Here is a 13719-nt window from a genome sequence, read left to right on the forward strand (position 1 = left end):
ATTCAAGGACTCACGTTCCACCAAAGGAGATGGGAAATGGAATTAAAGAAAAGCAGACTTACTGTAGACTGAAAAGAGTCACAGCTCCCAGGCCCAAGGAAACAAATAAACCTATCTCAACTTCTTACCCTGGAAATAAACTGTAAGTTTTAATTTAAATTTGAAGTGTTCATAGGCACACATATTTTGAGATAACCATAATTTTTAACTGGTCATTTATCAAGAATTAGATATATGAATTAGAACATATAATTACAACAATAACAGCTGTAATTATGTAGCATCTGTTTTATAGTAGGCTTGGTATTTTACACATTTTATTGCTAATCTTTAGAGGTATTTATTTTATTTTATTATTACTATTTTTTGAGACAGAGTCTTGCTCTGTTGCCCAGGCTGGAGTACAGTGGCACAATCTTGGCTTACTGCAGCCTTGACCTCCCAGGGTCAAGTGATCCTTCTCTCTCAGCCTCCCAAGTATCTGAGACTACAGGTATGTGCCACCACATCTGGCTAATTATTATTTTTTTTTTTGTAAAAATAGGTCTCCCTATGTTTCCCAGGCTGGTCTCAATCTCCTGGACTCAAGGGATCCTCCTGCCTTGTCCTCCCAAAGTACTGGGATACAGGTGTGAGCCACTGTGCCCAGCCTCAAGGGAAGTATTATTATGTCCATTCTAGAGACATTTTATAAAGTACTGAAAGCTCAGAGTCATTAGCTTGAAAGACCATAAAGCTAATCAAGAAGAGCCAAGGCTAAAAGTCAACTCCTCTAAACTACAAAGCTACTCATTTCCTAACTCTAGGTGACCACTATCCAAAAGAATTATCTATCTGTGGATCCACACTTAAATATAAATCCACTGGTTATATTCATTATTATGATCTAATGGGAAAAGAGGGCATTTTAATCCTAAATGCCTGATGACATGCTCTTGGCCAATCGAGAAGAAAAATCAGGAAGAACTACTGAGGGGAGTTAAAGGTACATCTATACCCCAAAGGCACCACTGACTCCCACAAAAGAGAGGTAGAGAGTGCTGGTGATATACCTATGAAAATTCCATACTTCACTGTCAGGATGGCAAACCTAAGGACATATTGGGAACAATAATTAATCCCTCACTGAACTCAGTGACCCATGGCCAGTGCTTAGGATGGGTCAAAGCAGGACACACTAGAATACCCCCAATAAGCATGACATGACTGTCGTGATTCTTCTTAAACAAGGGTCTTAGGAAATGGCCAAGTTTAAAAGAAATCCTTAGGAAGAAAAACAGTTTAAAAGATGGTCTACAAAAAGCCATCAAAGCCAATATTCAATGAATTGTCTTTACATACAGACATTATAATCCAGACTATGACACATATTCAGTTTATTTAATGTATTAAAATCATGCAGGAAACATTGTCAAATATAAAATGGTATTTAACTTTCTTTTGGTTATATTCATATAAATTCATTATTAGTATGTGTTACAAAATTGTGTAAGATTCCTATAATTCTGATATGCCTCAATGTATGTCATCAGTAATAATTATAATTGTTATGCTGAATTATTGTGTGCCACAGAGGTAACAAATTTCCTTGTCAATTGTGTCTTTGACTGTGGCTTCCCTAAAATGTTTTTGTCATCTAGAGACAATTGTTGTGTTGATTTGGTCCTCTTTAGAAGATGGCTTTATAATCGGTTATACAACTTTAATGGGTGCTCTTGAATGCAAGTTTCTAATAACTTTGGAGATATGATATTAGAAAAAAGGAAAAAAAACTTTCAGGACTCTCATGGAGAGCTAAAATGTTTATGAATATCCAGCAGAACAGGAGTTAACTAAATGGACTGAACTAACAGAAAATTGAAGTAAATTTTTTTCAATTTTTTGTAGCTTAAAGTTTTGCTGATCCTTTTTGTTTTTCGGAGACAAAAATACTTTTTTTTGAGCTATTTCCAGCTTTTAATAATTGAGAAAAGTATACTCCTGTGAACAAAATTTAGAGCATATTTGTTTCTCTTTACCTAATTTCTCCAGAATTTAAAAACTATTTGTAAGTATTCTTAACTTATGGCAATAATATAGTCATTTGCATAAGTGCAATAAGTATATTTTCTTTTGAACAGGACACAGTTGGAGAAACTGGTTATTTTACCAAGGCTTTGACTGGAATGGCATGCTTTCCTTTAAGAACTCAAACTTGACTTACAAAGCCAATAATAGCACCTTAGGAAAACTTGCCTCAGACCTTGCCTTACATAGTCCCTCTATACGGGTTCCTGACCTGTGGTAAGTAAAGATTGTCACTTTCTGACAGCCCCAGGAGCCTTAAGTTACCTTGGGACCTCAAGAGGAGAGAAATTTACCCAACTCATAGGTATTTGAGGGTACAAACCCATGACTGGGCTTGGCTTTAAAAAAGTCAAATCTGAGATTCCTTATGGAACACAGTTTCATCAAAGTCAATTTAAAAAGCCTATGTAAAAAATAATTATCCTTGTTGTACTTTATGCAAATAATCGGGCCAAGTATAATAAAATTAAAGTTTATTTTGTAAACAAATCAGTCTTAATATTTGTTTTTAATAAAAATAAGGACTGGAAAGAGAAAAATTATGCTCTAAAAGCTATAGTATACCTGTTATTAGTTGTTTTTGAATTTTTATTTTTATTTTTCTTCAATTTAAACTAAATCCTAATTTTGGGGGACTCTAAGTCCCCAAACTAACGCTTTCACATCTTTACTTTTAAAACTGAGAATTGAACTCGTTATCCTAAAACTCATTATTTACCTTAAGCACTGTCTGCTTAAATGCTGTACTAAAACTAGAGATGAGAATACTAACGTGTTGTCATGAAAGCCTTGGAACCCCAGCCCGGCCTGCTTGAGTACGGTCAGACAGCTCAAAGCGGTTCCACTCCTCTCACCTTGAGTCAACACCTACCCCACTATGCCCCCATCAGCAGGAGGAAGCCAGAGTGATCGATGGCCTTTTCCCATCTTCATAGGCCACACTTCAAGAATAAGGTGCTATGAAACTCAAAGGGAGGAACTGGAACAGCCTTTGCAAAAATTATAACTGAGAAAATTATTACAGTAAAGGAGATCAGACCCAACCGACTTCTCCATCTTGCTTCTAACCTTAAGCTGTCCTTGTTCATTCCTGGGTGCAGGCCAAACTAAATTTGGGAAGAAATTCAGTTCATGGTTTAACTCTGAAACAAACTGATACTAATTAGCCTTCTCCTTAAAAGACTCCCTTCTTGGTTGGAGACCAGTCTGTCTTTGCAGGACTAACAATTAGCTACAGGATTAGAAATTACAGTTTAGGGGTCATGCAATCTCTGTCTCCAAGAGTCTGAAACTCCCCAGATTGCTCCTGGGGATAACATCACTATTGTGTAACCTAAGATCAGTGCTTGAGGAATTTTGATCCATTTTCACTGAATTTTGATCCATTTTCAGCTGACACCACCCAGACTGGTAATCTGGCTCAACCAGTTCTGCCATCCCACTCAAAAATAGAAGAGAGCAAGAAAACCTCACTTCAACCCCTTATGATTCCATCTCCAACCTGACCAATCAGCACTCCCCACTTCCCAAGCCCCCATCCACCAAATTATCTTTAAATTTAAACTCTGATCGCCAAATGCTTAGGGAGGTTGATTTGAGTAATGATAAAACTCTGGTCTCCCACACAGCCAGCTGCGTGGGAGATAAAATTACACTTTATCCATTGTAATTCCCCTGTCTTGATAAATTGGCTTTATCTAGGCAGTGGGCAAGGTGAACTCATTGGACGGTTACAGTAGGTCTGAAAGAAAACTATACAGTTTAATGTAGGTCTCTCTTTTTGCTTGGAAGTTACAGAAAATTCTACCTATATCAATTTGTGTATTAATGCTTTCACCACTGAATCTGATTTAGAAGATTTACATGATTGTTCATGTCAACAAACAGCATGTTTCTACAGTTATTTTGTTAAGCTTTCTTTGTAGGCCTTAAAGAAAAACCACATAGGTACAGTGACAATTTTCTAGGTCATATGGTTTTATCTAAACTTACTGACTGACTTAATCAAATATTCCTAGTTGAGAAACATTTCCCTAAAGAAAAAAGCATATTAGAAACAACAAAATAAATGAGCTAAACAGTTCTATTTGCAACTTCTGTGCATGTAATGTAAATAAAATATGTAAATAAAAATTCAAACGCAAGTATCTAAATTATAGCATTATCCCGAGGAGCTTCATAGTAAAAGGGAAAAAATTAATGTGATTTAGAGATTAGAAATATCTACTAATATTATAAGGAATCTGGGTCATTATGTAAGCAAGAAAAGCCATTCTCTTTTACTTGCCTGAGAAATATTAAAATATTCTATGTTATCAAATGGTTGTGAATGTTGATTTGCATTCACTAAAAAGCACGTACTAACCGGAAAGTGTAATTGTGGTTAACTGGGTTTCTGTGCCTCTTACCTGGGGCGGGGCAGGGAATAAGAAAGGTAATGCCTTCTGCAATTTGCAATAATCTCCTAGGTATTTCAGGTATACCAGTGGAAAACATGACTACAGAGTAGAGAGGAGCAAAGGAGAAGTAAAAGAAAGAAAGGCCTGGGTAGGAACCTCAAACGCAGTATTCAATCATGTGTTGAATTTAACAGAACAAAGTAATTCTTTTGGGAGGTACTTTGCTTGGCTTCTCCCTTCACCACCCCGTCCCTAAACAAATGGGCACAGGGCAATTACCACGTGAGGGGTCATCTCTTAGTTCCAGTCTCAAGATTTGGTAAGGCTGAGCCACTCCCCAGGGCTCAATCTGTAACCATTCTGTCTATACGGACCACCCCTTTTCTCTTACTCAGAGGCTTCAGTTGAAAGGCACTTGTTTATCTTGGAGCAAATTAAGAATCACATATTATCAAGGATTTTGAAGAAAATACTTCCCTCAGCATGAGCAGAAAACAAAGCTCCTTGCCAGCCACATGCCAGCCACCCCTCACTGGGGCCTTACTTGTTCTCGTTGCTTGCATCATAACGAGGCATTGGGTCCAAGTCATTTCCATTCACGTCACAACTTGCCAGAGCATCCTATGGCCACAGAGGAGAAAGCAAGAGAAAGGAAATGGTCATTCATTAATTAGCCATTGACCCACAGGCTCATGCATTTTTAAATACATTTCTGCAGGAAAGTAATTAGGTTAACTAATACGCTCACGGTTCGGTGGTGTCAGGATGCCTTAGGGAGGGAGTGCTTGTTCAGTAATAATTACTGCTGTATTTTTCCCCCTTAAGGTGAAGAAGAACTCCACACAGTCCACAGAATTACCTGGTTCATTCTTGCCAGCACTTTTTCCCCCTCACAGCTAGAATGACCCAGTTCATGAAATGTGTATCTTTCAAAGACATCCTCTACCACCTTATCTCTGAGGTACTCCTTGTCTACCTAGGCACAAAGTGATTTATTCTCCATAGACTCTCTCCCCACTCCTTAATTGATTTCTTGCGTTTGCAACTTCCTTATCATAATACAGTTTTCAGAAGACAAAAATCATTCACATATCATTGGCAAGCCAATTAAAAATCAGTATTAGATCTTCATTATGTCAGGTATCTTAGGACCTCTATTAGAAAACACTCATCTTGTTTCAGATATTGTATCTATTATAAAGGCCTCCACGATTTAAACATTCTACTAACACCCATTGGCTTTTGGACCAACCAAAATGATGAACAGTTTTCCTATACTAAGATTTCAAAATGAGGAAATACTATCTCCAAATCCAAAGTTGGATTTGCTTGTTTGCTTTTAAAAATGATTGTGAAAAATATCCAAATTACTGAAAAAATATTACTAGACTGTTACCATCAATCAAATTTATATCACTGTAGCTAGCCTAATTTAACATGCTTTGAATTTTCTTTGATTGATTGATTGATGGAAACAGCGTCTTCCTCTGTCACCCAGGCTGGAGTGCAGTGGTGTGGTCACGGCCTGGCTCACTGCACCCCTGATCTCCCAGGCTCAAGCAATCTTCCCGCCTCAGCTTCTGAATAGGTGGAACTACAGGCAGGTGCCACCATGCCCAGCTAATTTTTTTACTTTCTTTTAAAAAAATTAATTATTTTGGCATTTTAATAATTCAGTTAGAGCCATTTTTCATAATTTGGTTAGAAATCCTGAGGGGCTTTCATTTTAGTGCAGTGGAACATTTTTACAGCAATTCTGGTTATCTGAGTACTTAATAAATGCTTACTTCAAGCATGGGCATAATTTCTACCTTAAGTCTTTTTCGGTTAAATTTCCTAGGAAAGATACATGAGTATAAGGAGAGAAAAGAAGTGTTCAGAGGGCATACAAGAGATTAAGACCACAAATACATGTGGTTACTAGAATAATTTGGCAGAAGTTTCTTTCTATTTAGGTTAGTTGGCTGTAAGAAACACGTATAGATAAATAGTATAGGAATATAGGTGCAGGGTAAAATGGTATCTCGTATCTTAATATCAAATGAAAAATGGGCTGCTTCCTCCTTCTAGCCTGGAATAATGTGGTGTTATTGACATCCCTTCTCTGGAGTATAATCTGGCTTATTTTCAGTTCCGGGGGTCTGTTGAGTGACTTGGTCTCTCTCTCTCTCTCTCTCCTCATTTTTTTACTTTTAGTAAAGATAAAGTCTCACAGTTTTCCAAGCTGGTCTCAAACTACTGAGATCATGCAATCCTCCTGCCTCAGCCTCCCAAAGTGCTAGAATCATAGGCATGAACCACTGCACCTAGCCTGAATATTCTTATACTTTATTATTATTCCTAATTTCCATGTTAGTGAAAGTCGACACTATCTTGATTTTCTGTCTTTATCAAAGACTCTTCTTTCTGAAAATAACTTTTAGTACATAAAGCCTGAAATGTTTAGGGAAATTAAGCAAAATAGACACTGTATATACAGGTGGTAAGTTCCTGTTTCCTGTGCCAAAGAGACTGCAGACTCGCTTAGTGTCCTTAGTAAGATACATCTAATGTATCTTACTAATTATACTAATAAGGAAAAAGAGGCCTGAAACAGAGGACCAACCAAAATGAGGAACAAAGTTTCCCTAGGGTATTTCAAAATGAGGAAACAGTATCTCCAAAACCAAAGTTGGATTTGCTTGTTTGCCTTTAAAAATGGTGAAACAGATCAAGACTGGAAGGAACCCAAGTCTCTGACACCTCACCCAACGCACTTTCTCTACTCCCCACCAGGTCCAACAAAAGAAGAACCGAGAGGGCACCAATCATGCCAACTGCACAGACCATTCTGGAGAATTTTTTCTCAAGAGGAGAACAATGAAAAAGATAAAAGACTGCACTCACAATTACATGAATGCTATTTGTATTTAGTCAGATACATTCATATGCAGTGTGGAGCAGGGGCATGCTGTAAAACCCTCTTCGTGTGTGAAAAGAAAGACATCTCTGCCGGGGGACAGGCAGCCATGGTTTCCGTTCTTCCATCTGACCATGGATAACTCACTTCAGTCTTCAGGCTACAGTTGATTCTCCTATCAAATGAGGAGACTAAACCTGAAGTTTCTTTTTAGCTTTAGAATTCTATTCTGTAAAGAGACACGAGTTTATCTGAGTGCACTTGGATGCAGCAACTCAACCGTTTTGTTCAAATGAGAACTAAATGAGTTTGTGGTTTCTTCTTAAGAAAGGAACTGATTCCTGCAGACTCCTGGGAGGCTGATCTTTACTGTCCTTGAAAAAAAAAAAGAACAGGCACAGAGAGAAAAAGACCAAAGTTCGAAGTACACTTTTCTCCATAAAAGAAACAAAGAGTATTGCCTGGCTGGTTGGATAAATTGTTGAGAACAGCGAATGTTGCTGGCAGCAGATGGTGTTGGTGGTGGGGTTTCTGCTACCTTATTGCTTTCTTTTTGTAAGTCAGAACATCAAAGGCACTGGACAGTTGAAAGGGTTAGCTCATGCTTCCTGTATTCAAAGAACTCATCTTTTACCAGAGAGAAGCAAAACATAATACCCTATTGTATGGTGCTACATTTTTCAGTAGCTATCCACCTTATTGATAATCCTAACATGAGTTTCCCTGTTTCCCAGAAAAAGAGACCTTCTAACTACAGCATACACTCACGTAGTTTTGCATCAGATCTGGATGGGTTCTCTCAATTCCATCATCCAGAATAGTGACCACAATGTTCTTTCCCGTGTAGCCTCTCTTCCAGGCTCCTTCGATATTCATGTCAGACTGGCAGGGATGTGTATTGTCACTGCAGTGCTGAAAGAAGAAGAACATGCTGCAAGATTACTAAATAGGGAGGACACTGAAGAATTACCTATTTCTTTCTTTTCTTTTTTGTTTTCGCTACTGCCCAGGCTGGAGTGTAGTAGTGTGATCAGCTTACTGTAACCTCAAACTCCTGGGCTTACGGGATCTCCTCCTGCCTCAGCATGACTACAAGCGCATACCACCATGCCCAGCAAATTTTTAAATTTTTTGCAGATACAAGGTTTTGCTTTGTTGCCCAGTCTGTTGAACTCCTGGCCTCAAGCAATCCTCCCACCTCAGCCTCCAAAAATGCTGTGATTACAGGTGTGAGCCATCCTGCCTGGCTCTACTTCTTAAGATAATGCATTAAATTAAGTAGACAATGTTATCAGATTAACAGCAATTTGGTACATTGTTTACTAGAGTAGAAACAAAGATCTCCAGCATGAACAGGGTTAGATAAGAAGGAAAAATGTGGGAAAAGCAAGTAAAATAGAAATTTCTCCGCCACCGTCTCTGACCTGTTCTGATACCATAAATCTTTTGGAAAAGCATGAAATAAGCAAATTGTATCTCAACAGCAGAAAATGATGTATCATTTTATTGTTAACATGTTTCAATGGCACACAAATAGGCATCATAGCATTTCATTTGTAAATCCAAACCAGGTAACTGAAGAACATATACTTTATAATTTCTTAACCAAGCACCTGGAAGCCAATCCAGCTACAAATGGAACCACTCAGGCAGCTTCTGTACAGCAGCCAGACGTGTGCTCCTGTGAAAAACCCATGGGCGAGAAAAAATAACAGGTCCTCCACACTTCTTTCACTAAATTAACTATGGCTATTGTACTATAATTTGTAGGCAGTAGACAGATTCACCCAGCATTGTTTCTTTGAGAAGGGAAGGAAGAATAGTGCCAAGTCCAGAAAGGTGCCCTACACAGGACAATGTGTGTAAAGGCTTCAAAGGGCAGGCTGTAAAACATGGAACCCAAGCTTATTATGTGCAGTAATTTCATTCTGCGATGGCTACGACCATACAAACATACTGAAAAACAAATTAAGCCAGCAGCTTTTCCTGATATAATTTACTAGCATTCATCTAACCCATACGATTATTCCTTTAAAGTCCATGTCTTTGAAATATCCCTCCGTGTGATGTTGTTTTCTAGGTTCTTAAGACTCGGGAGAGGAACAAAAGAGGAGAGATGTGCTGCTATATAATTCCATAGCAACACGGGCCACCCCAGGTCTTTCTCCATTCACTACTTTCTTCCTGCTTTGTAACAAATAGTTCAGCATATTGGGAATGGAGGAGAATAGAAGCTTAATATGCCCTAAATATAATGGAGGCCTCACTGCCATTGATTCACTTAACACACACTTCATTGAATACCTACTATATATAATTAAGAAATTAGAAAGTATATATTTTTCAGTTACCTGGGTTGAATTTATATGCTAGGGTACAGCTGTGCATAAGGCGGATGAGGTCCCTGTCCTAAAGGAGAGATGCAGAAGATAAACCACCAAATAAACAAGACCATTCAGAGAGCTCCCCGCGTTTTAAAGGCTCCTTGTGTTTTAAACAGTGTGATACAATGGTGAATGCTCAGGGCTGTGAGTACGCCACTTTAGATGAGATGGTCAGGAAAAAATCTCCAGTCTCTGCAAATGTAAAATGTGAAAAGTAGCTGGTCTGCCCAAGAGCCTAGGGACACGTATCTTGGTAGAGGACACAGCAAATGCAAAGATGGTAAGGCAGGAAAGAGTTTAACATGTCAAAGAAAGAGAAACAGGATGGGTATTGCTGGAGCTTAGTGAACAGGGAAAGAATGGCACAGAAGGCAGAAAGTTAGAAGCAGAGGCATGGTCAGATCATTCAGGGCATTGGAGGGCACAATTCAGCTTCTATTCCAACTACATCCTAAGCAGAAGCTTAGATTTCTTTCCAAATCTAAATAAATTTGTTAAAAATTTTCATTATTCCCCAAATGAGACTGTCTTTTGTTGAGTATTATAAATACATTTGAGTAGTTTCAAGGATTCATTCTAAGAAAGGGTGCACCCATGTTTTCATGATAGACAACATCAATTTCTTAGAGAATAGGGGCTTTTACATTGTTGGGAACATTTGTATCTTTTCCCCCACCTTCCTGACTTCTTTCTGGCACGTGAGGCCCTGCGCACACACACACTCTACTATTCTATTCTACTAATCCGAATTCTCGCTTCCTTGTGCCTTCAGTTTTTGGAGGCCAGCTCTGGACCTACGTCTTAACACATAACCTTTTTCAGCCTACTTGGCTTTTTCCCTTCTCTGAACTTAGAAATACACACACACACACGCGCGCGCACACACACACACACTTTCTCTCACTGTGTGTCTCTCCCTCTGTCTCTCTCTGTTCTAGACAAACCAACACCGACCTAGTAAATTCTGCTGAACTGTTGTTGACTGTTGAATCTTGGGTGTGAATTTTGTCTCCCTGACTGTATGTCCCTAGAAGACCACGCAATAAACTAAGTCTCACCTAGGACTTCAGAAATACGGGCTAATGATACCCCATAAATGAGGGCATATTCTCAACTTTATTTCCAGTATGTGTACTGCTCTGACTTCTTCCAAGATACACAGCCAGCTAACACTTGGTTAAGGAAGATTGATTAAAAAAATAGTGTAGATGTCTGAAATGCCTCCGTTTTTCAGAAGCCTCCTTCTGGCCAAGAGTTTGGTCCTCTCCTCACCAAATATTTTAATTTAACACAAAGCATCCTTGACAGGTTTTTATTCCATTTTCCTTTCAAAACCTGCTGCGGCCACCTGCGGTATCGATTGTGACATGAAGTAATGTTAATGTGGCCAAGAGGTGGGCCGGAGGAAGGAAATGCACAGGAAATGGGTAACCCACAAATGGGATAACCAGCCTGAAGTGGAGGGATGCTGCCTGAAATTGTAATTACGAAAACTGAAGAAAACCAGCTGTCTATGGAAAACATGTGCGTTAAAAGTGAAGCAACTAGGTTCCTTTCTTCCACCTTTGTTTCTGTTGAATCTGACTTTCCCATTAAATATTCTTGTACCACCTTTGTGCTTGTTTTCTTTATGTATGTCACCATGGTAGGAGGTGAAGGAGAGGAAATATCCAATTGATGCTTTCATTTGAACAATCTAATATAGTAAGCAGCCAAAATACAGAAGACAAAAAAGAATGTTAAAGCCTAGGGTGTCTTTTGAAATGTTAGAAGTAAGGTCAGAGGGCACTTAAATCAGAACTCTAAATCCTGAATGTGAACCTTAGACTGTTACTATATTTCAAGTAGGCCAGGCTTCCAAACGTGTTTCTAATGTAGTTGTTTCCTATACCTCAAGGATCCAGAGAGCAAAGACTACGGGAAATACTGATGTCACTCAATGCTGACCAAAGATGAAAATGAGTTCATTTCCTTAACCGCCTAGCTGAAATGGTCTTTAAACTAGGCCCTATTTACTTGCCAGGAATCTATGTTACAGCAGCACCCAGAGGTAAAAGGAACACATATTAGCCATGATTCCCTCATACATCATCAACCATGGTGAGAAGGTCTCTGTCAGAGCTGGAACTAAAGAGTGTCTGGAATTGTATTACCACACATGCAGCCCACAGCATGGTGTTCACCAAAGGGGCCAGTCAGAAATTTCCAGCATATTTGAAGCTATTGAAAACCACATACGTGCACAGTATATGCAAGATAAATATTTATAGCAAATGTAGGTACCCTCAGTTCTGAATAATGTACTGTATTTCAGTAATGCACTGTATTTAAGTATGTAGAAATGACTCTGGACCGTAAACCAGAAAATATCCCGAAGAAACAATGATTACCACAAAGTCTCCCACTTTCTTATCTGTATCAGCTTGTTTTTTTTTTTTTTTTTTTAGGAATGAAATTTTAAAGACATTCTTCTGTGAATTCAAGAAACGGCCTTTTCCATACCAGGGTTATGAACTATTCTACTCAGAAACCACTCTGGGTGTGTCCACTTCTTTTGGGTCTTCATAAACATCTCACAGCTCAATGAAAGGTAGTTTATACCTCAAATAAACACCTTTGTTCTCATCATCATTTTCTTCAGACCGAGGTGGGAGGTGCTGGTGGGGGTAGGTGGGGGGCCTTTGGTATTGTATTTTTTAAATTTCGCTAAGTTCTGAGGGTCTCCAGTGAACCGCCAATTTAAATCCTGTCAATATTCTGCTAAGAATGAAAATATCTATTGCTCATTATTACTGATACAGTGGCTTATAAGACTTCATCTCTGACTACACAACATTAACAAGAAAAGAAAATTAAATATACAAAAACCTGCTTTACAGACAAATGAAGAATCACATCTAGTCAACTAGGTAAAGTGTACATATACTTGAAATTCTTTGTAAAATTTGGAGTTCAGGAGTTGTTAGAAGTTAAAAAAAAATTGATATTCCTTAAGTGAAAATATAACTAACGTTTACGAGGTCCTTACCATGGCCAAGCATTTTGCTAATCACTTTATGTGGATTACCATAATTTAAAATTAGAACAACCATTTGTGAGAGGTACTTTTGTCATCTGCTTTTAACAGATAAAGAAAATGAGACTTAAATCAGCCTAGGTAACCTTCCGGAATTCAAACAGCTGGCCAATGTAAAATTCGGATTCAAATCCAAGCAGTCTGACACCAGAGCACAGAACTAGGTAACTCTTGTGTTAAAACTAAAACAGAAAGGGCTTAGAGTAGGGCCAAACACAAGAAAATTCAGATAAAGGTGGATAAGGAGTAGATAAGCCGCGGGTGTTGGAGAAAGGTTCCAGAAAAGAAACTCAAATAACAGAAATCACTCTGGCCTAAGCACTATGATGAATACTTAAGTGGAATATACTCCCCTTATTCCATTTATTGCATCATATCTTTCTGGAAGTACCAAGTTTATATTTGAAAACTTTTAGCAACAGGAAGTTCACCTCTTTATTAAAAAGGCAATAAAGTGCTGGTAAATCAGTTCTTTAAAACAGTGGTCCCCAATCTTTCTGACACCAGGAATTGGTTTTGTGGAAGATAATTTTTCCACCGATGCGGTGGGGGGGATGGTTTTAGAAGGAAACTATTCCACCTCAGATCATTGGGCATTAGAGTCTCATAAGGAGTGTGGAACCTAGATCCCTCGCATGTGCAGTTCACGATAGGGTCCATGCTCCTCTGGGAATGTAAAGGCACTGCTGATCTGACAGGAGCTCCGGAGGTAATGCTCACCCGCCACTCACCTCCTGCTGTGCAGCCCGGTTCCCAACAGGCCACAATCAGTACTGGTCCGCAGCCAGGGCTTGGGGACCCCTGCTTTAAAAAACAGCCCTATGTGTAGTGTTTCCCAGTTTCCACAGTGTAAATATTCACATCGTGACTAGTTTTAAACCACCACAACTGCAA

General features: G+C 38.8%; 1 protein-coding gene across 3 annotated transcripts in view; it reads right to left on the reverse strand.

Annotated features, from left to right (window-relative positions):
* PCSK5 (proprotein convertase subtilisin/kexin type 5) overlaps positions 1-13719 on the reverse strand; it is a 472843-nt gene that overhangs the window by 334801 nt on the left and 124323 nt on the right. For all 3 annotated transcript variants that reach the window (XM_064361641.1, XM_064361640.1, XM_021669251.2), the window contains exons 4-5: positions 8134-8277; positions 5011-5087 (exon numbers count right to left, since the gene is read on the reverse strand). In XM_064361641.1, coding sequence (XP_064217711.1) covers positions 5011-5087; positions 8134-8277 — 221 coding nt within the window. The remainder of the gene's footprint in view (positions 1-5010; positions 5088-8133; positions 8278-13719) is intronic.

This window comes from Aotus nancymaae, unplaced genomic scaffold, assembly GCF_030222135.1.
Source record: "Aotus nancymaae isolate 86718 unplaced genomic scaffold, 86718_ANA_hifiasm-v0.15.2.pri h1tg000041l, whole genome shotgun sequence".
Taxonomy (NCBI): Eukaryota; Metazoa; Chordata; class Mammalia; order Primates; family Aotidae; genus Aotus; species Aotus nancymaae.